Here is a 25267-nt window from a genome sequence, read left to right on the forward strand (position 1 = left end):
GAGTGACGGTCATTTTCATGAGGTAGCATTGGTGAAGCCTTCAAGCTACCAATTCATGGATAACCTGTGATGTCACTACGTTTAAGCGCCGCCGTCATTGGTCGCAACACAGACCGTCAGTCACAACCCATAGAAAGTTAAAAATGCCCGGGATTTGTTGAGCTGTGGATGCGACAACAGTCGCGAAAATAACCCAAAAGAAGCCATTTCATTGTAAATGTAAGGTTTTTATAAAGTGTACTATCTGATAACACCGTGTGTGTGTGTGTTCAATGGCAGTGTCTGTGGGTGTCATAGAGTATATAAGCCTGTTGTTTTGCGTGTCCGCATCAGTTACTTCTGATTGATTCTGGCTGGTCCGGATTTGATAGCAGGAGAGTGTCATATTCACGACAACCGTTTACCAAAACTCCTTTAAGTAGAAACTCCGTTAACCAAAACTCCGTTAAGGAGGTACATATGTGTTTGTATGGTGAAGACTGATATTAAATGACGAAGTAGGTAACATATCTACCTTCAGGCTTTAGATTCCTCCGCTAGCAAGAAGCCTTTGCTTGCTAACCGTTGTAGCTAGCTCTTGCTGCTGATATTTCAAAGTTGACGTCGATGTTTGAAAGTAATTTATTCCCTGATCAGGGTGTTTTCACTGCTAGCTACAACACCAAAACAAGCAAAGGCTTCTTGCTAGTGCCGGAATCTTGAGGCAGTTAGCAGTAGACTAGCTAGCAGCTAAACACTTCAAACTAGCAGCAAGCTGAAAACTAGCAAGTAGCTAGCTATGTTACTTCTGGCAGATAACATCGACTGTCACGGGAACTGTCTTTTTTCTGCAATAAATAAAGTGATCGAGGGTCATTTGCCACAATCACCACCACTAGTATTTAGTCAAAACAGGTTTAATGGGTACCGTTACTGAGGTTCGTCATTAAATATCAGTTTTCATCTGTAGCTAAACAGTGGTCGTGACTAGCAAACACTCCTGCTGTCATATTAGGACAAGTCAGAGAAGAGCCCGTCCTCCTTTGGTTCCCATCCACACAGTGCTAAAAGTATGAATTCCGAATGAGCGAGAGCGTATGCCAGTCTCTGCGCTAACTAACTAGGGCCAATGATATTCCATTTAAAAAAAATGCATTTTCGTATCAGGGGCCGTATTCACAAAGTCTTTTATCTTACCACTAGGAGTGCTCCTAACTCGCGCTAAAACCTTTTACGTAGGAGTAATTTCTTAAAAGTGATTCACAACGGCTCTGAGACCTACTCATACTAAGGATAATACCAACTCCTAAGCTTAAGATAAAAACTCCGTTGCTATGGATGACGTCGCTTCTCATGCACGAGTTTAGAAGGGGTGAGGACGGTGATTGGTTGTTGACAGGCTCTCTCATTAAAAACTCATTCGTGACGTCTCTCTAACAATCCCACTATATCGACTGAAAATAAGAGAATAACCTAGGCTTCAAATTAAGTCATATTAAATAGTTATGGACAGTGCAGTTAGCAGAATGCACACGCATGATGACAAGTTTGTGCATCCAACGGGAATGACACTTTGCACGTTAAGAGAAATATAAAGCGATCAATATAAAATATGGCAATTGCATGTAATCAAGGCAGTAATAATTAAAGCACCCAGCAAACTGTAAGGCTATTATATTTCCAGCCCTTGACCACTTCAAATATCAGCACATGCGGCCCTTTAAGCCCTCCAATCTTAAATCGATCAAAGCGAAACGAACGTGAAACGTATAGCCTAAGCAAAAGCCTACTGGTCCCAGGACCAGAGATGGGCAGTATTTCAATTACTTGTATTTGAAATACAAGTTAATTTGCTTTTGAGTATTTTGTAATTTGTATTTGATAGGGCCGATAAAAATTGAATGTAAATTGTATCAAAATACTTTAGAGTGGAGTAATTTTGTATTTAAAATACTCAAATTACTTTCCAGTGTTTAGGCAGAAGAAGATTTTTTTTCTGTCAGATTCTACCACGAGACCATCTGATCTGCCTCTGAATGTCATTGTCGAATCAGTCAATTTGCCAAAAGTGTTGCTTCTTATGGCCCGCCCCTTTTTGGGGCGAAAAGGAAATCACCCCAGATCTCTCTCATTGACTCATGTTAAATCAATTTTTTTCACAAAACAGAGTTGTGGTCGTAAACTTAGAAAGCTGTCTTGATCCTTGTCAATTTATCTTCATTAGTACACCGACTTAAAGGAGGTTCTTTCAAAGAGCGAATCCAGTTGTTGCACTGAACTTTAGCCATCTTGACACAATGTGACTTGATGAAAGCTGTGTGATGTCCTTATACGCAATTAGAGCTAAGGTCCGGGACGCGATCTGGCACTCCGCGCCTGGGTGAGACTCTCCACTTTGGGAATGAGGTGCACCTCACCCAGGTTGGATATGGCACTCCGCGCCTGGGCGAGACGCTCCACTTTGTGAATGAGGCGCGCCTCACCTAGGACGCGATCTGGCACTCCGCGTCGCATTGCATAGAGGCAGGGGCGCGGGCGCACATGAGACTCTTATTAAAGATCTTAGCCTACTATAACCGTTGTTGAGACTCTTACTAAAGATCTTACTCATTCTCACAGACACAAAACAAATAGCTACACGGTCATTTATCTGTGTTGTCAATCACATGCGGGCGCCAATGTTGTCAAAGATAATCTGTAACTTGTGGAAGTTGTATTGTTAAACGGTGAGTACTTTGGTAGATTAAAGTGTAAACTTTGAGTACAAATGCTAGTACAACTTCTATACGTTATCTGTAAGGTTGTGAGTGTGCAGTGGTAATGTAAGTTGGATTCGTAAAACGTATTATAGGAAATAAATGACATTGCTTGACGTGTAGCTATTTGTCTCTGTTTTGTAACCGACTTTCAACCTAATAAAAATCTCAACAACGTTTATAGTAGGCTAAGATCTTTTAAAAGAGTCTCATCTGCGCGGAGTGCCAGATCGCGTCCTAGGTGAGGCGCGCCGAATTCACAAAGTGGAGCGTCTCGCCCAGGCGTGGAGTGCCAGACCCGCGTCCTAGGTGAGGCGCGCCTCATTCACAAAGTGGAGAGTCTCGCCCAGTCGCGGAGTGCCAGATATCGTCCTAGTCCTTACCTGGCAAGTACGTATGACGAAAGCACGGTGGGGATAGCCATAGAGATTGCAATGAGAGCCCTGTGGTGGCGGTTACAAACATGAAAAAAAGGATACGGAACCACTGACATGGGCCCGTCATAATAGCCTGCACCTGGCCCCGTGGTTACTACGTTACGCCACTGATTAGCCCAAACCTGAATGTTCTGCTATACCAAATTGTGAGAAAACTGAAAAATCAGAAAAAGTATTTCCTGTATTTTAAAAATACAAAATACATGTATTGTATTTTGTTACATTTTCTGGCAACAGTATTTTGTATTTTATTTTGATACATTTATTTGAGGGGTATTTTATATTTTGTATCAAAATACATTTTGATGTATTTTTGCCCATCTCTGCCCAGGACCAATAGCCACTGTCACCCCAGCGGCATCCAGCTGGTAAGTTCTCAAAAACCTGCTGCAGACCGCTCTCCGTTGAAATGCACAAGTCATTGGTACATCCAACTGTTGGATGATGTGGGGTCTACAGCGCGTTGATAGTTTGATGAATTAAACGGCTGAATGATGTTTTCCGCGAAGCCAAATAGGCTATCTTTATGTTTCCAAACATTTCACTTCGGGACACATCGTTGTTTAAAGGCGTCATTGCATCCCGCGCTAATTCTACGACAATATTAATACCTTCACGGTTTAAGCAATGTCTTTTATCAATTCCAAGTCGGCTGCAGCCATCTTACGATTTTTTGTGAATAGGTCTTAGTGACTTAGGAGTCCTCATGAGGAGTTTTAAGCTGTCCTAGACTTAGGTGCTACTTTTAGGGATAAAATATTTTGTGAATTGCTCTTAGTAAAAAAAATTAGGAGTCCTACATTTAAGACTGACACGCCCATTATTTTTAGGAGTTTCTCCTAAATTCGCCACTTATGAGCTACTTTTAGCCCTAAGATTCTTTGTGAATACGGCCCCAGATCATTTTGTTCACCCTGAGGTAGATTAATGGCTTAAATGGATGCATAATATGTGCCACAAGTGACTCAAACCTACTAATATGGTTGTTTGCCAGCCATCAACAGAACAGAAGACTTAACATTTTTTTAAATTTAGATTGAGAAGACGAGCGGGTGTATGTGAGGTGCGTGTGTGTGTGTCAATCGTGCAGCCTTATGGTCAACACGTAATTTGCCAAGCCACATTCCGAGACTTAAACGGTCAACTGAGTTCATCTGGATGACCGATGATGTAAGTAAAACTTTTTCGATCAGGTTGACGTTGCATTTCTTTCAATATGACAACCGTATGAATTCTTTAGAAATGTAATAATGTAACACGGTATCATCATAACTGGCAATTGAGCGTACAAATTTGTCTTGCAACACGAGGGTGCATTTTGCAACTGGCAATTCAACTTTGCAATATTTTGATTGATTTTGACAGTAGTTCTGAGCAACTTAAAACTTGAAATTAGAATTGCTATAATTATGAGGCTGTTTGATCACCACTGACAAGTACAAAAATGCTTTGTCAAAGTCAGAATTTCTTATTTCAAGCATCTTTTCAAGCAACCTTTTCATCTCTACAAAACGCTTCAATGATTTTCAATTAGTAACTTAACCTAGACACAGTTGCTATGGTAAGAACAGGTGCAAACACTATCTGCACAATCTCTATTATCTCATTGATCAATTTCACATATGCCTGGACTTCCAAACTCTCCAAAACAAATGACAATATCCTTAACAGGACAAGCATCTGCCCAGATGACTGTTTTAGGTTACCAACACTTAAAGTTAATGTACCAACACAAATTGGGTATGGCCGATCTCTTACCTCGAGAGGGGAATAAGGGAAACCAAGAATAGCAGAATTCACTGATTCAAGACCTGTCTGCCTAGACTGAACAAGATGATTCAAACACATTTGATTTTTCAATGCCCTCCAGAATTGCATGCATAATGTTTCTATTCATAATTTTATAACACTGTCTGACATGTTTCACCAATGTCCTGTGACTGCATTTCCTCCATAGCACCATACATCCTTTTTTTCTCGGTTAATAGTTTGCATTTCACCACCACTGTACAATGCAGCCATGTCTCCCTTGATTCTATTCAATATTACATCTACGACAGATTGGCGGAGGTCTGCTGATCTAGCCATGGCAAGTACCCTAATAACAACCAGTTTAGACCTGTATTTTGGATTTAGGGTGTAGTATAATGTTAATAATTTGTTTTCCGACGCAAAGGATCCTAGTGGATTACAGGTCTCTCTTTCATCCGTGTACAAAATGATCTGCAATTTAGCATTGCTGTGTCTAGCCCTAGTCAAGACTTTACATTGCCCACCCCAAGGCTTTTAGCTAGGATTTTTTTAGGGGGGTCCATTTTGTCATTGACGCGGTGGAGCACGCGCGCACTGCAGGTGCAAGTATTGAAGGTTGGTCTGGGGGCAATTATTTTAGAACAGTGCGTCCGAAAGACGCACGGACGCATGCCTGGCTAAAAGCCTGCCCACCCCCCTCCTCACACTTTGCTTTACCTCCAATTAATTGTCTATGTTGTACCTTAGTACTAGCTTTGAGTCTTTGCTACAGTGCAATATTAAATATGTTTGTGGATAATACAATGGAAAACTACACCCCATTGCTTAAGAGAGGTGGCCATTCAACTGTATGGACATCTTGGGGGATGATTAGACACAAACGTTATTTAAGCCCAGCCCCACTGATTGGCATGGGTTGGTCAAAATAATAGAAACACTCGTCAGTACAACGCAATATTTGTCTTTCATAGGTACATCTTATGTTTAGTACTTATTGTTAAGTTGTGTGTTATGTTATATCATGTGGAGTACTTATATGTTATGTTATGTCTTGTTATGTTATTGTAGTGTGGTACGGTGTCCTGTCCTAAGAATTTCAGTGCCCAGACCGACTCTGTTGTTCTGTGCATCTGACAATAAAAGACTTGACTTGACAGAACAATTCAATAGCACTACAAACTGCAGCCTCTTAAAAAGTAAAATGGTCTTTAGTTTATCATGTGAACCATCTTTTCCATTAAGTAGTAGTTTGGGGTGGCCATTATAGGTGCTAACTTCTGTACGCATGCTTCCAATCCATCAGGTACTGACGCAACAGATCCCCAATGCTGAAGCCAACAAAGACGTGGTCATGATCAGTATTGGAAATTGTCCTGCCATGTTTCGCGACTTTCTGGCAGGCCCAGATTTCAACTGGCTGACCGATGATGTAAGTAAAACTTAAAAAAATACATTTTTATTTTACTTTTTTCCAAACATGTTGTCATCAGATTTATTTTTCTTTCTTGTACATTGTAAATATGTGCATTGCAGCAATTGTTTCAGATCACAAACAACATTCCACTGTAAGTAGTTTCTATTTTCTCTCTAGTCTGACAACCTACCAGTATCTGTTATTGTTTTGTAGAAGTTTACACTGTTTTTTTTTTTGTCTTCACAGGACAAAGCAGTGTTCCATGCCCTAACCACAGACGCATACACGTTGTGGTGTCGTGACCGGACAGCACATAGTTGTGTTACTGACAGAATTAAACACATTAAGTCTCAATTCATTTTGACTGACCACAGCATACAAGACCCTCCACTTCATCAGCCGATTACACATCCCCCATCCAGCTAAGGTAAGTTGATTTACTTGAATTACAAATAACCTCAGGTAATGTTCCTGACTTGTTCTCAAAGTGGGTCATGGCTAGGCCTCTGGGAGGCAAGAACGGTCCAGGGGTACGACCTAGTGTGACAAATGCTCTATTGGAACATGGTGGTGTACGTAAGATTATAACTGATCAAGGTAGAGAGTTTGTGAAGGAATGCAACAAAGCACTTTTTAAAACCTTTGGGATAGAGCATGCTGTAACCTCAGCCTACCAACCGCAGAGCAATGGGCAAGATGAGCGCTCAAACCAGAACATAAAGCGCCATCTTTCAAAGTATTGTAATGAGGAGCAGAATGACTGGGACGTCTATCTGCAACACACTGTTTACTCGATTGACACACCGAAGCAGCGTTCCACAAAGGTTAGCCCATATTTTGCAATTTATGGGGTTCATCCTGGTAGTAGCGCCGATCCATTAGTTGATGAGTTTGAAATCAAGAACAGTGAAGAAACACTACAGAGGAGGGCAGACTCTCTTGCCAAAGTTCATGCTAAGGTTCAAGAGAACATTGCAATTGCCCAGAGTAGACAGAAACACGGTGGCACGGTGGCTCAGGTGCTTGCACTTCCGCCTGACAGCAAGGAGGTCATGGGTTCCATTCGATGGGATCCTCCCCAGACCTTCAGTGCTCAGTGCTCATCTCCCGGGCCTTTCTTTGTGGAGTTTGCATGTTCTCCCCGTGTTCACAAGGGTTTCCTCCGTATTAGGGCTGTAACGATATTGGATCGAACCGAGAAATCGCGACACTCTGGGTCACGAACCTGCATCGCGATCGGGGAGGCAGAACTGCGACATGCCCTCAGCGGTCACTTGATACAAAAAGTTTGGTTCGCTAGTAAAGGCGGCTGCTTGCTTCAGCGTTGGGGTTAATTGTTGCGCAAAATTTACTCAGTGCAGTTCATGCTCCCAAAGGTTGCGCGTGTTGTCATGAGCCTGCCATTTGCTTGGCAGATAGAAAGCTGTTTCCCTAACAGAAAGTCTGAAGCTTGAAGTTCTTTTCAAACCTTTGCTTGGGTAGCACTGCTAAACTGAGCAGACATGCAGACTACAGTTTAGTAATCTCATCACGTAACATTCGCTTTTTCTAAAAACAATCACATAGTATTGCATGTTTTATTGTGGTAGAAAATACGTTAGCTTAATGCTAGCGTATATGGGAAATCCTATAGAGACCGCGCTAGGTATTAGAATCAATTAATTCACGTTAATGTTTTTGTATGAGCCTGACATTTGCTCTGCAGATAGATTTGTTGAATGTTTTTCAACAGCATTGCTTTGAGTAATAAAAACCTCAATATTTGGTTATAAATTGTTTCTCAATTTTTTTATAGCTCATACTTATTCTAATGTGAATTAGAAAATATATTTTAAAAATCGCGAGGTAAAAAAAAAAAAAAATAATAATAATGATGATGATGATATCGTGGGGTGTATCGAACCGTGGGTCAAGAATCGTGATACGAATCGAATCGTGAGGTAGGTGTATCGTTACAGCCCTACTCCGTATAGAACCCAAACACAAAAAACATGCAAAAGAACAGAAAGATCGATCTCCTCCGTCCCTGACCAGGATTGGACTGAACACTTGGCCTGGTCCCCGGGCGGTAAAAAGGCTGCCCACTGCTCCTGGAGCCCCGTGAGGATGGACAAGGACTTCAGGATGGGTTAAAAGCAGAAGGAAAATTTCACCGGCGACCTCATCAGCATGCGTGTGTGTGTGTCCTGTGTCGCCGCTAAAATGCATGTGTGTGGTGTTGTGGGTCCTGCTGTGTGACAATAAAACTGACTTTGACTTTGACACCGCAGTTTGAGACCAAGCAGAGGCGTAATATTAAATGCTTTGATGTCAAGGAGGGCGATGAGGTCCTCGTGGGAGTCAACAAGAAAGCGGTGAAGTTAGGAAATGCAATGAATGAACGTTTTGGCTGGGCCATTTAAGGTGGAGTCCATGACAGCCAAAGGAGTGTCAGTTTAGTTGACAGTAAGGGTCTTTCAAAGCGTCATCAGTTGGTGAATGTTCGCCATTTGAAGCCATTTGTCCGTCGAACAGACACGCCCGTAGATGTCGGTATCGCTTCTGATGTCCAGGAGTGTTTTGTGCGACATCCCGATGGACGCTGTAGGTTTTGAATGTAGGTACTTCTTCACTTATACGCCTCCAAATATGTATAGTATAATAGGTTTGCCATTATCCCATCACGGTCTTACAGGTGTGGTCAGCGTATTGTTTTGTCCTGTCTTACTAACACCCCACCAATAACCTGTACCTTGACGTGGTGAGTGGGCTTTCAACTAAACAGGTCATGCTTTGAATGGTGTTAGTAGTCATGTTTTTAAAACAAGTATATGCTTTGCAGTATATCCACAGGTCTACTGAATTGAAGATTCATCAAGACTCAATTCATTTGACCACAGCATACAAGAACCTCCACCTGAAGACTGGCACCTACTGTATCTCCCTGCAATCACTCGACACTGAATGTCTTGCATCAAAATAAAAAAAAATTTAAAAACATATACACTGTCATAATGTTTTCAATGTTGGCTATTGAATTGTAAAATTCGTTCAGATGTTGTTTATCATGTGTGTGCATATACATTTACACCATAGTGCAATTACTTCACTTGGTTTGGAAAATGTATTGTTAGCTCTACTGATGAGCAGTAATGTGTCAAGATTATGCCACTAAATAAATAGATTTGTTTCAAAAACGTTAATTGGAAACCTTTTTTAGAACCTAGTTTCTATCGCCAAGGTTTTATATACCTCTGTAAAATAGTTGACTGGTTTTAACTAAGATAAATGTAAATTGCGAGGAAGGTTGCTCTTTTCTTTGCAGACATATTTTTCCTCGCAAACTGATTACAATAACATAAGAAAGCATAGGAGTTCAGGGGGCTTAGCATTTCTAGGTTGTATATCGATGTGCTTTATTGTTTTGTTTATATTTTGAAATTGCGCATAGTGTTACGGACAGTTAGTGTAGCAACTTCGTGACATGAAGAGTAGACGTTCAAGGTAAGAGACGTGTCAAAATGTATTAAACCCGATGCGACCAAGATACCATGTCAACAGGTTGGCCACCAGGCTAAACTAACGCATCATTTAGCTACATTAGCTTGCAGCTATGTATTTTCCACTGTTGAAAAGTACAGTTAACAAGTCGTTTGTGTGTTTAGCCGTATGACTTTGTAAAAATTTGTTTAACAAAACCGTTGAGTATTAAAACGTATAACTTCACAGAATGAAAATTTAAAAAATTAAACGATCGTCTAAAAGTCAGGCAAACGACTAGCCTGACGATGTCATACTCATAATTCTAAGTGAGTCTGTTTCATTGAGTTGTGATTATGGGGTGTGTTTCAACAAACCAGGAAAGAAAATGCCTCTTCGCTCAACTGGATACCTAGAACTAATCAGAGCAACATAGTATGACCATCTGATACATTAAACTTTTACCGGATCCCGTAGGAAGGACGGCAAAAACATCTTTACGATCTAAAAATGCCTTGATTGCCTTTCTTTGTTCCTCTTTCAAAGTTAAGGGGCTGTCGAGGTCTTCTAAAACCGACTCAACGGCAAAATCAACACATATTAGCTCTCCAGCGGCAGCCATGTTTGTTGAACACGAATTTGAACCGAGCGCTCTTTGGTGACGTGGTTGATTACGTTACTGTTCATCATCTGTCGATCATCGTATAAAGCCCGCCCTGGCACTTTGATTGGCTGTACTGTTTTCGACCTGGAAAAATCTCTCCCCAACAGTCGAAGAGCCAGACCGAACTTCCCGTCCAAATTTTTTTGTGGGCGGAGTTCGGGCTGGTATCCAGGCTAGCAAACGACGTTATTGCTCAGCGAAAAATAGAGGTCCTGGTATTAGCCAGTTCCTGCCTAGTAACTAATCTTAAAGGCACAATATGCAACAATTATGCTTCAGGATTAGGGTTAGGATAAGCAGTTTTACCTTAAAATAACAGCTTAAAAAAAATTGGGGCGCTACAATGACTTTTAATATGGAGAATTGCGTCCGTGCCAATGGCATAGCAGGGTCGATAGGCATATAACTGCATTCTGTAGTTTTGCCTGCCGATGCCCGCCGACCTGACTTTGATTACCTTCTGCCAATCTAGTAAGTAGCTTATTTGCCGTCTTGCTTAGTCTTGTGTTGCACATGATTGATGTTTGACTGTGTAAGGACAGTCGTTGAGTAATTAGTTTGTCATAATGTCAAAGTCAGCACATTTCAAGAGATTTCGTTAGTTTTAGCTGCTAGCATACCTTTAGCGAATAGCTATTAATCCTTAATGCACCTTTAACCAATCAATATACTAGAATTACTAGATTACATTGTCATTTGTCAACCCATCGTTTTTTGAGTCAACCTTCTAGAATTGCATTGTCAACCCATCTTTTTTTGAGTCAACCCATCGTCTACCCACAGATGCGTCTCAAATTACAATCTCACCCTAGCTCCCTTGCATCCACCATTCACCATCAAGACGTCACTCTTATGTATGTGAGTGCACAAAGGAAATCTACATCTTATCCTGTGTCTTATAAACCCAATGTCAAACTAGCCAATGTTTCTGTGAAGAAAAACTCTTCCAAAACCTCCACTGCAGCATTTCTGAGCACATTGCTCCAAACGCAATTTCCCCAAATCCCACATCAAACTAGCTTACCCTTACTGACCTACTCTTAAACATGAACCCCATCCTAAGATATCTGTCTTGGCAAATATCTCTCAGACCTTATCTACCCTATTCAGGTCTCTCCAAGGCTCTTTGTTATGCTCTGGACCTGGCCCCCTCTCAGTCACAGCTGGAAAGGTGATGCAGCTTGGACGTGAACATGTGAACATCTGAATGCTCCTGCTGACGGTCAAACAGAAAGAACTCACCACCCCAGGCAGATGGACCTCTGCAATCAGGTAGTGAGGGTCCCCAGTAGCAGGCTCCACTTGCAGACACAGGTCAGGGCTTCACCAGCCACCATGAAGAGCAGAGAGAAAGAGAGCGTGGAGGGAGGATGATAATGAAGACGGATGAGTAGAGAAAGCAGTATTATAACTTCTTTATAATACAGTCAATACAGGAAACGGGCAAAACGGCCAAAATGGGCAACAAACCTTTTGAGGGATTCAGGAGCTGAACTTGTCAGTCTATTAAAATAGAATTAAAAATAAAAATGCAACAGAATTACTGAATAAACTAGATATTAAGTATTTCAAAAAAGTAATAAGTAATATGACTTCACACACACTCAGTAATATGCAGTGTGTGTGAAGGAATGACACAAAAATAATGGCAGTATGTTGACACAGAAGGAAGAGAGATATCAATGTACTCAAAAGAGGACTGAAAAATAAGGAAAAAACATACTTTGAGTCCAACTCCTGTATAATTGGTTTGCTTTTTGTGCGAATGTTTTGCTCCATTATGGATCCCAGGAATTTCCTGTTCTTGAGAATTTTCCAGTCTGTAAAAATAAAGGTAGATCATCTATAGATAAAACTGGGGCTCCACAGCTAGAATCTGTTCTTGTGCAATTTAATCAGGAACTAACGCAAAAAGTCATACCTCTCTTCCAAGAAAATCTGGCATTTTCATATACTTTCAAAGTAGTTGCAACCCGTATGAATTCCTCCCCCAATAGAATGTTTCACATTCACACCACGTTCCTTAACACAAAAGGGCAGCAAGACCCAACCTATCTGGACATTCACACCGTTCATATCTAGGTAGTTTCTTGCCGTTCTCACCCTTGTCCCTTGGTAACTCTGCCCATGGGCCATGGGTCAAGTACTAGCTAAAGCTTTAAGACTGGTAACTCTGCCCATATCCTAGCTAAAGCATTAAGACTGGTAACTCTGCCCATGTCCTAGCTAAAGCATTAAGACTGGTAACTCTGCCCATGGGCCATGTACTAGCCAAAGCATTAAGACTGGTAGGCTAAATAACCAATAACCTGTCCAGCAGAAAACTGGCAACCTCAGTGTCAAGCTGAACACTTTTGGCCCAAATCAGCGATTTTCGTTTAGGAAAGGCCACACCAGTGTGTTTCTCCTTTTTTTGCTGCTTTTGCCTGTCCCAATGTAGTTTGTCACCTCTCTGACAATGAGGATCACACTCCTTTGCTTTTTCTTGTGCCAAAAAAAATAAATATGACCCTCCATTTGTCAAAATTTTGATTCTCAAACTTCTCACAACACCACCAGCAACCACTGATTTCTCCTTCATCTTCCAACTGGTGCCTGTGAGAAGGTGAATTCCCTCCCTTCTCACCAGGGCAAGAAAAAGGGATGTTGCCCTTAAGAGACGTTGACTCCCCCAACGCAATGATTGTTTCCATGCTCCCCAAAGTTTTGGTGGGTTCCAAATTGGCCCAATTGAGCCCGAGTGGCTGCCCTATTTAAATGGTGCCTCATTTTCAGGAGGGAGAACTTTAGAGAGGCCGGAAGGTTGAGTGCTGACCTGCTGCGAGGTTATATGTTACGCTGTCTAGCTGTGTGGACACTGTTTGCCGTGTTCTGTGCCTCGTTTTGTGCATACACTAAGTTTCGTGCTAAGTCTCTGGGCCTAGTTTGGGGTGTAGCCCATGTAGATACAGTATGAAGGGCTTATTCTAAGTATTCATAGTTGCAGGTGATTACACATTAATAAAAACATAATTATGAATGCTATATTCCATTTCTGCTGATAAAGCCGTGGCCTACTGGTTAGGGTTTCGGGCTGGTAACCGGAGGGTGGCCGGTTCGATCCACGACCAGTAGGAAAAATGTGGGCGGGGGAAGTGGTAGAGCACTGCTCTCTCATGCCCACATTAACATCAATCACTGCTCCCCGGGCGCTCAAAAGCAGCTCACTGCTCCGGGTTAGTGTGCTTCACGGTGTGTATCACTGTGTGTATCACTACCCTGGATGGGTAAAATGCAGAGATCGTATTCAGAGTGTGTGTGTCACTATCTATGCCACAGCATAGTCACTAGGGCTAATTTCCAATCCTACACACTGCACCGTTAATTGTTTATTTGAAATGTTTTTTGATTGTTTGTTTTGGTCTGTGTACACACCTCTGCTCAGCTTAACGTTGTACTTGTTCTCCAGTCCCTCCAGGGAGACGGCCAGAAGGAACTGCTGGAACAGCTCATCGTTCTAGGGCAAAAAGACAACTATAAAACCTCAAAAATAACAACAAAAGACATAACCTTCAGGTTGGAAAGGAGTAAATTGAAGGTGGAAGCAAGGGAAAGGGTAATTAGAATGCTCATCTGTTAAATGTCATTAATGTTTTATTATTTGCAAAGATTTTGCTAAATGTGTTTTTAGGAATTTTGAAGCCCGCTTTACTAAAGATTTTTGAAACTTTTAAATAAATCTACAGACTGTTGTGGTATGGTATTAGGCTGCATCTACAGACAGTGTGGTGTGGTATGGCATTAGGCTGCATCTACAGACAGTGTGATGTGGTATGGCATTAGGCTGCTCCTACAGACAGTGTGATGTGGTATGGCATTAGGCTGCTCCTACAGACAGTGTGATGTGGTATGGCATTAGGCTGCTCCTACAGACAGTGTGATGTGGTATGGCATTAGGCTGCTCCTACAGACAGTGTGGTATGGCATTAGGCTGCTCCTACAGACAGTGTGATGTGGTATGGCATTAGGCTGCTCCTACAGACAGTGTGGTATGGCATTAGGCTGCTCCTACAGACAGTGTGATGTGGTATGGCATTAGGCTGCTCCTACAGACAGTGTGATGTGGTATGGCATTAGGCTGCTCCTACAGACAGTGTGATGTGGCATTAGGCTGCTCCTACAGACAGTGTGATGTGGTATGGCATTAGGCTGCTCCTACAGACAGTGTGATGTGGCATTAAGGCCGATTTAGGGTCGTTTTAGACGCAGAGCCGTAAGCACCTAAGATACATAACCCCCCCTTGCGCTGTAAAATATCCCCCCTTACGTGCTTAAGTGCGTCGCCCAAAATTCCTGACTATTGTTGGTTAATAGCATACAGTCTTTTTTAGACCCAGACATTTTTTAAAAATTTTTAAAATTCACATAAAATATTCCCCACTAAGCACCCGAGACGCGGCCATCTTGGTCGGAGTTTGAATCTACCGGTTAATTCAACTCAAGCGTTGGTATCTGTCCATCAACGTATAAAGCCCGCCCTGACAATTTGATTGGTCCGGTTTTATCCGACCGATGAAACTCTCTCCCAATTAGCCCAGAGCCAGACCAAATCTCCCTGACCAAAAATTTTGTGGGCGGGGTTTGGGCTGGTATCCAGGCTAATAAATAGGCTTACTTAACTCAAAATAAATCTACAGTTCTGGCGTCAATTTGCTTTGCAACACGCAACACGGCTCACAAGCCTTGCAACACGGCTCTGCGTCTAAAACGAACCTTAAATCAAAACTTGTCTAAAACAAGTTCCTTGTGTAAATTACGTGCTTACGGCTCTGCGTCTAAAACGACCCTAAATTGGCCTTTAGGCTGCTCCTACAGACAGTGTGATGTGGTATGGCATTAGGATGCTCCTACAGACGGTGTGATGTGGTATGACATTAGGCTGCTGAAACGGCACACAAACAATAAACTTTCATAAAGAAAGAGAAGGGAAAGAGAGAAGCCACACAAGCCCACCTGACACTTCTGAAAGAACTCATTGTTAACCACAACATCATAGACAGTGCAGGCCTGCTTGTCTGAGACACAGAAGGGGGGGGGGGGGGGGGGACAATTTTCCATGACACGTTTGTCAAATTTATCTCTCATCTTGGCTTGGTTTGCACAGTTTAAGTCAAGCATATAGCACTTTGCTCGTTTCACTTCCAATACCAACTTCTTTGGCAATTTACCATGCAATGATTCTAAGCACCAGTGGCCTACTGATAACAAGTCACTGTATGTCAAGAAACAAGCTGAAGAAGTGACAAGTGACAAAACATTTGCTATTTACTCCTTGCTATATTACCATGAGTTTCCTCTGATCAAATCACCCTCTAAGATGAACACATGAATGCATGAAAAAGGTTTAAAGTCACATTTACAGCAGATACATATTTTTACCACACTAAGCAAAATCGGAAAAACAAACAAACAAAAAAACATTGTTTACTCACTGTTGTCCATCTCTGTGTGAGGCTCGCCGAGGCTCATGGGAACTCTGTACCCTGAAGGGTCATCTGACTCCAGCAGCTCTACAAGTGCTTCTTGGGATAATGGAGGAGGGAGCGGCACTTGCGGAGAGTTGCATATGTTCAGGAAGACTTTCTCTCGATCTGGTAGAGTAAAGGTCTTGGCACAGAGTCCTTAGAGACGGGAAATGCAACAAAAGTAAGCCTGTGCAAAGCTAATGCAGTTACCCGACCAGAGTCGTATGTTCTGTCAGAATAGGAGTCAATGTGCTGTCCACTTTTGAGAGGTAACAATGTCAGCAATCTTCTTTAGGATTTACAAATGACATACTAACCAGGCTGAGGACGGATGGTCTTGGAATCTGCAGCTCCACTGCCCTGCATTTTCCCCATTGTCTGTAAAGTAAAGGACCTATGATGACACATCAACCTTGAAGTCGCCCCTTGCATGGCACCTTTTTGACATCGGTATTGTTAAACATTTAAGTTAATGTCAAGTTTGACTGGGGTTAATCTTTTTATTTTATTTAGTTTTTAAGGTAGATCGTCATAGGTAGGTTAAGGTTGGTCGGCTATGTCTACCAACATTTTAAGATTACATACGTGACAAAAGAGAAAACTATTTGCTGCACGATTTGCCTTTTTGAAATTACGTAGAAGCCTAGATAAATTGTTTCTCTTTTTTCCCTTCTGATCTGGGTTCATGCGTCTTCCAACTTTTGAGGGCTCTGTGCAGCACTTGATTCCTGTTCTTCCACACTGTTACACAGTCTGTCTGTTTTGCTATTTTTAAAGGGGCTAAGCTTTAAATATTCGAGGCTATACACTCGAGTGATTGGACCTAACGACAACTGACTTAATGTAACATACTGCAAGTTCATTGAGAACAGGAGACTTGAAGGGCATTAAATTAAAGCTCGCCTTCACGAACACCTTCGTAAAAATGGTTGCCGACTTAGCAGGTGGCACATGTGAACTGTAGGGTCTTTTTAACCTCTGGCTTTCTCTACAGCAACCTCTACAAACAATAATTCCGAACAGCAGGGGAGGAAGAACATTACCTGCAATAACAACTGCTGATACAGCTCTTCTTCCTGCTTCTGAAGGAACTCAGAACTGAGGAGTGAGGAGTCTATTTCCATGACTACTGTAAAATGGACAGAACAAATGTTAGCTTGTCGGATAACCAACTAACTGTTTTACACATTTACCATTCTCTACTGACCACCAGACCAACAATAATGTTGAGTAGGCTACTGTTACAAATGTTTTTGAAATAACTTGCCTAGCGTTGCTATCAATAATGAGGTAGTCCAGATGTTGGTTAACAAACTGAAGTGAACGCTTTGCTTGTGTTATGATAACCTCCTTGCATAATCTAACATGTGCCTAGATCTAATCTTCACGCTGCTTGTTGGGTTGCTAACAAATCGGTTCATATGCTATCTATCAATCTAGCTACTTCAAACGACATGGATATTTTACATAGAGCTTTTGATACTTTTTGTAGAATGTCTGTAGGGCTATTTTAACTGCAGCGTTCTGTGAGCAACTTCAACTCAATTTCCGCCTACATTTACACGAAAGCATATCAAAATAAAAGCAAACCTGGCAAAGTCTTTCCCTCCCTTATTCCCTTACTTGTCAAAAAAAAAGTCCAACCAGTATGAAATAAGTTTACTGTACTAAATCATAAAATAAACATATGTCATCATCAGAGATTGAGAAAAACATGCTGAAATACTGGCTTCTCCAACAAAAATGCCAGAATATTCTCCTTTCAAATTTTCTGTTTTCGCCTGTACTGCCCTTTGCTCATCTCTACAGTACCATTTTGAAACCCTGGGTTGCAAGAAGAGATTGCGAACACAGCGTGCTGCAGCCATGGAAGTAAGCAAACAATTTGGACCAACGTAATGATAATGAGATAATGTTTGATTCTACCCAACTAAAAAAGCGTTGGTATCATTTAAAAAAGCTGCATGACCAAAGACAGTAAATATTCGGGTAAATATTGCATTTTAAAGATGGAGACAGCTTAGAGCCCAGAAGGATTTTTAGACGGATGCCGAGTTGGATAATTTTCTCCTTAATGGCATTGAGTTTCAGCTAAGCAGTTGCCACCATAGACATATGTAGGTCTATGGTTGCCACTCTGAGAGGACACCAGGGGAAGCCCGACCTCTTCAGAATAAAATTACTTGGTGAAAATCTCTATAACAATAACAACACATTTGAATTAAACCGTTCGCGTGATTGTATTCCAATTTTAATTAAGCGGCCTCCAATATATTTTATGGTGATTATGGTGACAGAAAAGGTTTTTAACGTCATATGGTTGTAGGTTTCTCGCCTAGCCTATTACAGGCCCCCAACAGGCGTCAGACTTGTTACATGCCCACACGGCTTCTCACACTTTTTTGTTTTTGTTTAGAAAAATGTGCCAATCACTGTTGAGGGTTATAGCCTATAACGAGCTGACTGGACTGTGAATGAGAAAATGTCCAGGGTGTGTAGAGGATGCCCAGAAATGTTTGGTGTCTATAAAAACGTACAGTAAATTGTCAGTGGCAAGCGCAAGGGACTTCACCCTGCCACTGTCTTCTCACCAATCAGAATCAAAGATAGATTTGATAGATAGAATGTTTCGATGTGGTTTCTTCGGAGCAGACACGATAAATAGTTTCGTTTAAATTCACCAACAGCTCATTTCACATTACCGTTAATTAAACATATCTTTTTTTTTTTTTTTAAGAACACCAGCAAAGGAACTTAAGGCTATGTCACACTGAAAAGCCCATTACGAGAAAATATTCACTGTCTGTTTGGCGTAACACAGTTACTGCTCCGCTCCGCAGGTAAGCCCAAAGCCGCGATCAGGCACAATTCGCGTGGGCGAGAGTCGCCACTTCGTTTCACGCGATTTGGCACTCCGCGAGTGGGCGAGACTCGCCACTTTGTGAAGCGCGCTTCACTTGACGTGATCTGAATTGCACAGAGACGGGCGCATATGAGACGCGTTGTTGACAATTCTCACAAAGACACGCGATCCGAATTGCACAGAGACGGGCGCATATGAGACATATAGGCTACGTTGTTGAGACTCTTATTAAGGATCTTGGCCTACTACGCCGCATTGCATAGAAACAGGCGCATATGAGACATATACGTTGTTGAGACTCTTATTAAAGATCTTAGCCTACTATATACGTTGTTGAGACTCTTATTAAAGATCTTACTCATTCTCACAAAGACAAAACAAATAGCCTAACTACACGTAGCCAACAAACAAGTTCAACACAAATAATAATTCAAAGTGACTGAAAAGGCACAAGCTGAAGCATAATGCTTGTATTTAAGCCTGTCCTGTTTGACCAATTTAAGCTACCCATCAACATATGCATTTTTTTTTTTTTTTTTTTTTACAAGTAATACATGTAATGGAAATAAAAAAACAAACAAAAGAATTGCCTCCAAAAAGTTAGTCACAAGAAGAGCAATGAAGCAAGATCCCAAATAAACAGCAAGTTATTGATTAAAAATGGTTTATTTCGCCATTGTTTCTCCGCAACAAAAAAATAGTTCCATTGTCAACGTCTTGGTTTGGAATTTTAAAAACTTTGAATTAACGGTTATCATCAATGCGAATGTTTCATCGCGGAGTGATTTATTTTTAGCTGTGAAAAGTCCCGTAACTGTAGGTATGTTGACGAATAACCTATAGCATGGAACGTCTCTCGTCCAATCAGAAACAGCTAAATTACGCGCTAGAACCCAATTGTTTTATAATCCTGCATACATTATGGACACTTGTAGCCCTCAAAAATGGCTTTAGCTTTGAAAACAAAAAATGTCTTACACTTTCTTAAGATTATGTTAGCATCATTCCATAATGAAATTCCAACAACAGTATACATCTCCTTTTAATTTCTTTTTTGGCATTTGGTACAGTAAATTTACAGACATCTCTGAGATTATATTTTGTCTCTTGAAATGAGAAAAACCTTTGTATGCTGACTGGGAGTTGGTTTGATTTAGCTTGATACATTATTTTATAATATACCAGATAATTAAATTTCATAACAAATGATTTCATAAACAATGGGTTAGTGTGTGCATAATAATCAACCTTATTTATTATCCTTATGGCTCGTTTTTGTAAAATAATTATTTCATTGATAGTTGTTTTATATGTCAATCCCCAGACTTCCACACAATATGATATGTAGGGAAGTATAAGTGAACAGTAAATAATATGTAAGGCCTTATAGTTTAACATGCTTCTTGATTTGTACAAAATTGCTATCATCTTAGAGATCTTTCCTTTGATATAAAAAACATGGTTTCCATGTTAATTTATGGTCAATGACCACTCCTAGAAATGTTATCTCGGTCACTCGTTCAATTTCAGCATCACTTATTTAATTTTTTCAAACCAGGTTTTGAGGATTTCTAAATCTCTTTCAATAGAAAACAAGAGTTGCTGTAAATTATTACCCGAACAGTACATGTTTGTATCAGTTGGATTTGTAGAACGTAATAAATGACATTGCTTGACCGTGTGGCTATTTGTCTCTGTTTTGTTATTGTTGTTGTTACCGACCTCGAGAATGAGTAACATCTTAAATAAGAGTCTCAACAACATTTATAGGTTACGTGCAGCTATTTGTTTTGTCTTTGAATGAGTAAGATCTTTAATAAGAGTCTCAACAACGTATATGGTAGGCTAAGATCTTTAATAAGAATCTCAACAACGTATATGTCTCATATGCGCCCGTCTCTATAGATCACGTCCTAAGTGAAGCGCGCTTCATTCACAAAGTGGCGACTCTCGCCCACTCAAATTGTGCCTGATTCGCGTGAAACGAAGTGGCGACTCTCGCCCACACGAATTGTGCCTGATCGCGTCCCGGACCTTTGCTCCGCTCCGGCCACGCACCCTTCAGCTCACTAACGGGTCGGTCACATTCGCCTTATTCCCCTCGCGGCCATTTTGAAAACGAAAACGAGGCTCAGCTGGGTAACCCGACCGGAGATCATTCTTAACAATACAAATATGGATGGAAAATGGACCACAAATGTACTGCTTTTGCCCCCTATAACCGCAACATTAATTGACAAATGGGCGGATGAGAAACACAACATCCCCAAACTTGTTCAGACAAAAGGATACAGCAACTGGATAGAGGGATATGTGCATGATGTTGAAGGTAAGTTAATCACCGTCTTATGTTATCGTATGTAATCTTAACGTTCAGCTGTTTTTGCAACTCACCGTCAGCATCATGTTTATTTACTTGGCTTGGATTTCTAGCAAGTGGCAGCTACGTTATACTGCCTAAGTTATACTGTACTACTACTACTACTACTGTCTACTAATGTCTAATGTCTACTACTACTACTAAGTTATACTGTCAGAATTGCCAGCACGAATAAGCCAAAAATGTGTAAAATGACAGGTGATTCATGACATCTTTTCTTCTCTAACCGCGATGATCTTGTGAATAACAATGTTTTTTCAGTCAGAAATAGAGAGAGAGTGACAGGGCAAGTGTGAGAGCGATGGCATTTCCCTCCATGAGAAAAAATTAGCCCCTCCTACATGGTCCAGGTAGCTAAATTAGATGTTAAGGGAAAAAAAAAGTTCCTCACATTCAGAGGCTGTTCAAAAGTTGCTCACGTTCTGAGCTTCTATCTAGGGGTGTCAAACTCAAATACACAGAGGGCCAAATTTAAAAACTACGTCCAAGTCGAGGGCCGGACATATTCAATATTTATTGAAAAAAATATTTGTTTTTCATATGTAAACATGAACTTAAGTTTAACATAGGCCTATTGAATCTGGGACAAGCACACAGCAAAAATGCCCGTGTTAAAATTTTGGGGACAGTGTTAAATAGAGAGTGTTGATGTTGTTTTAACACTATACAGCTTTAAAATAACATTGGCATTTATGTTGTCAAATTGGACCGTTAACTTGTTGGTGTTAAATTAAGCCACGCCTTCACGTAACGGCTGTAAAATGCAAAATCCACTTTTTATCTGCGCCATTATTTTTCCATTTTCCATGTGGAGGACTACGTTTGTTTCTGAAGGTAAGCAAAACGCTCACATGAGAGGTATTTTTTGATGAAAATATGATTTAGCGCAGCAACTTCGATTATGGTTTAAATTCTGACCGCCTATTTTACATGGATGTTAACAGATAACTCTAAAAGCAAGGAAACCTGAAGTCTCGTGCCTTCTGCTCACATCTAGCCAACGGCAAGTTAATGTTAAAATAGTGGTAGATATAGTCGTCAGTTTACACCCAAATGAACACGTGCTTAAGTTTACGTGCTTAAGTGCGTCGCCCAAAATTCCTGACTATGCGACTAAAACACTACGGCCCTACACAGCTCGCAAAGGCTGTGATTGGCCGGCTACCACAGCCTTTCACAGAGAGTGTGTTCCGTATCGACCCCTTGAGCCCTTCGAGCCCCGACTTTCAGGGCTTAGGGGGCCACACTGACAAAATCAGCAGAATGCAGGGCACTGAAAATGCCCGTATCATACCCTGAAAACGGTCGAATTATTTAGTGTGATTTGATGGTCACTACTCTCCCCAACGGCCATCATCTTGGCTACGTAAGGAAGAGGAGGAGCCAAAGCTAGATTATCATTTTATAACGAAAACAATGGCGGACATGATGGTTAACATTGTAGCCAGTTGTTTCATACAAGGCACATTTTCCCATTGTGTTGTAACACTCTGCCTATTCTAATGTAAGACAAACGTTACTAAAAACCGCACAAGAGGTTCTTTAAGAGATGGATGAATTGCCGAAAATAAATAAAGCTCCGCCTTATTCGGAGTCACGCTAAATAACAAAGGGAACACCAAACTTAGATCATTGCGCGCGCATAAGGCCCTGTATTAGTCAACACAAATTATCACAATCATAATTACACACAAACCCCATACATTTCCCCAGCCCTTAGTCCACAAAATAAACTCAAAAAAGTCTAGCTCAACAGAGCAATGTCCATGCGCAACTCAGGCGCAGATCCGAGGAAGGAGGCCTGTACCTCGTAATTCCCACGGTGTGGTACAACGTGAGCCAAAAAAACCAAATAATCCAGCACACCGTCAAAAAAGGCAACAAGAGGAGCAATTGCACCCGCCGGGTATATCCACCACAAAAAAGGAACGAAAAAGTTCGGTCTCACCGGATCACAGGTAAATGAATCCCCCCAGATGAACGCTTCTTCTTCCTGACTCCCGCAAATGCCGTTCAGTGCTGTGTAATGATCTCCACACTCAGACGCGATCATATATTTTTTCTGCCGTCTGGAATGTTTTTACATTTCAATGGCTGCAACATTCAAATGCTGGCGCCACTCTCACGCACACACTTCCTACTCCAAACTTTGGAAGAAGGGGGCCGCCCCTAGTCAGACGCGCACCTCATATACACCGTCAGGTGCGCAACTATAGGTGCCATAGCAACAGAAAATAAAAGGAGCATTTTAAACGGACAGACCCCCCCACCTTATTATACATATACAGGTATTTGACAGACACCAAAGGCAATTTAGTACATACATTCAGTACTTTACATATACATCATATGTAATTTTAAAACCTTTGGGATCTTTTATATTTCTCATGTTGTAATATGATTCATTAATGTGACGGTGTCACAGATCCCCCCCCCCCCTGCCGGAGGCACCTGAGGTTGAACCCCAAAGTAGGGTTTCAGATTGACCACATTAACTACATCTGTCTTCTTGTTTTGGTCACTTCCCTGTATAAGGTAGTTAATGGGGCCCAATTTTCTCAACACTGTAGCTGGTCCTGACCATTTAGGCGCGAGCTTGGCTGAGAAGTATTCGGACGCTTTAGAGAGTGGGTGAGTGCGGACCCAGACCAGGTCTCCCACCAGGAGTTGTACACCTCTCCTGTGGGCATTATAATACCTGGCTTGTCTGGCCTGGCGTTTCCCAACTCTCTGTTTGACTTCCACAATGAGTTGCTTCTGTCTTTCTAATAGGGTATATGGAGCTTGATTTGGTGTTGGTGACATACTGATCAACCTCTCCAGCGGACCTTTCAGGCATCTTCCAAGTGCCAGCTCGGAAGGGGTATGGCCTGTGGTCTCGTGATAGGCTGCATTTATGGCGAATTGGAATTCCCTAATCCACTTGTCCCAGTTCCTATGGTGACCTCCCACATAAGAAGCGATCATCGTTTTGATGGTACGATTTGATCGTTCTGTGAGGTTGGCCTGCGGATGATAACTGGTGGTAAACTTCTGTGTCACTCCCCAGGTCTTACAGAGGTTAGCCATCTCATGACCCGTGAACTGAGGTCCCCGATCTGAGACCATCTCACAAGGAACTCCAAAACGGGTGAAGATGTCATCTTTCAGGATGGTCACCAGCCGGTGAGCTTTACTGTCTTTTAGCGGGAACATTTCCACCCACTTGGTAAAATAATCCACAACTACGAAAAGGAAAGTATTGCCCTTCTTGCTGCGGGGCAATGGGCCCATTAGGTCCATTCCCAGCTTCTCCCAGGGGTCCTCAGCTGGGGTGGGCTGCATGAGCCCCGCTGGCTTTTGATTCGCAGCCTTATATGCCTGGCATATGGTACAAGCCTTGACATGGTTCCAGACATCAGAGCGGACAGCTGGCCACCAAGCCACCTCAAGGATCTTGAGGAGGGTCTTCAGTCTACCCAGATGCCCACTCAGTGGATGGTCATGGAAATAATCAAGGAATGCTGGTAAAAGAGACTTGGGAACCACCAATTGATATTTGTCACCCCCCTCTTTCACAGGCGATCGACGGTACAGGAGCCCCTGCAGTACCTCATATCCCACCCTGTCTGGCCTACTACTTTTAGTAGCCTCTTTAGCCATATCACTGACTTCAGTGTCCTTTTCTTGTTCCTGCTTGATTTCAGGGAGCGTTGAAGGCAGATCAGCAGAACAGCGGGAGGAGTTTATGGCCACGTATGTAGCTGCTGAAGAGGGTATGGGTACCGCTCTGGATAGGGCATCAGGCACAATATTGTGGAGGCCCTTTCTGTACTGCACCTTAAACTGGAACTGTTGGAGCCGCAGGATCCAGCGGGTAAGTCGTGAGGAGGTTTTTGGACAATTGAAAGCCCAGGTCAAAGCAGCATGGTCTGTATATACGGTGAACTCGCCACCCTCGAGGTAATGTCGCCATTTCTCAACAGCCCACACCACTGCTAGACACTCCTTTTCAGATGTTGAGTAGTTACACTCAGCCTTGTTTAAACCCCTGGAGGCATAGGAGATTACTCCCTCCCC

The 25267-nt window shown here is 41.8% G+C and overlaps 1 protein-coding gene across 1 annotated transcript in view; it reads right to left on the bottom strand.

The window, feature by feature from the left end:
- pih1d1 (PIH1 domain containing 1) overlaps positions 1-17494 on the bottom strand; it is a 31674-nt gene extending 14180 nt beyond the window's left edge. Inside the window, exons 1-9 of the mRNA XM_080856980.1 lie at positions 17233-17494; positions 17009-17094; positions 16283-16343; positions 15933-16121; positions 15454-15515; positions 13876-13957; positions 12185-12281; positions 11932-11964; positions 11704-11782 (exon numbers count right to left, since the gene is read on the bottom strand). Of these exons, the coding sequence (XP_080713106.1) occupies positions 11704-11782; positions 11932-11964; positions 12185-12281; positions 13876-13957; positions 15454-15515; positions 15933-16121; positions 16283-16343; positions 17009-17089 (684 nt within the window). The 5' untranslated portion in view covers positions 17090-17094; positions 17233-17494. The remainder of the gene's footprint in view (positions 1-11703; positions 11783-11931; positions 11965-12184; positions 12282-13875; positions 13958-15453; positions 15516-15932; positions 16122-16282; positions 16344-17008; positions 17095-17232) is intronic.
- Between the last annotated feature and the right edge of the window lie 7773 nt (positions 17495-25267).

This window comes from Sprattus sprattus (assembly GCF_963457725.1).
Source record: "Sprattus sprattus genome assembly, chromosome: 18".
Lineage (NCBI taxonomy): Eukaryota > Metazoa > Chordata > Actinopteri > Clupeiformes > Clupeidae > Sprattus > Sprattus sprattus.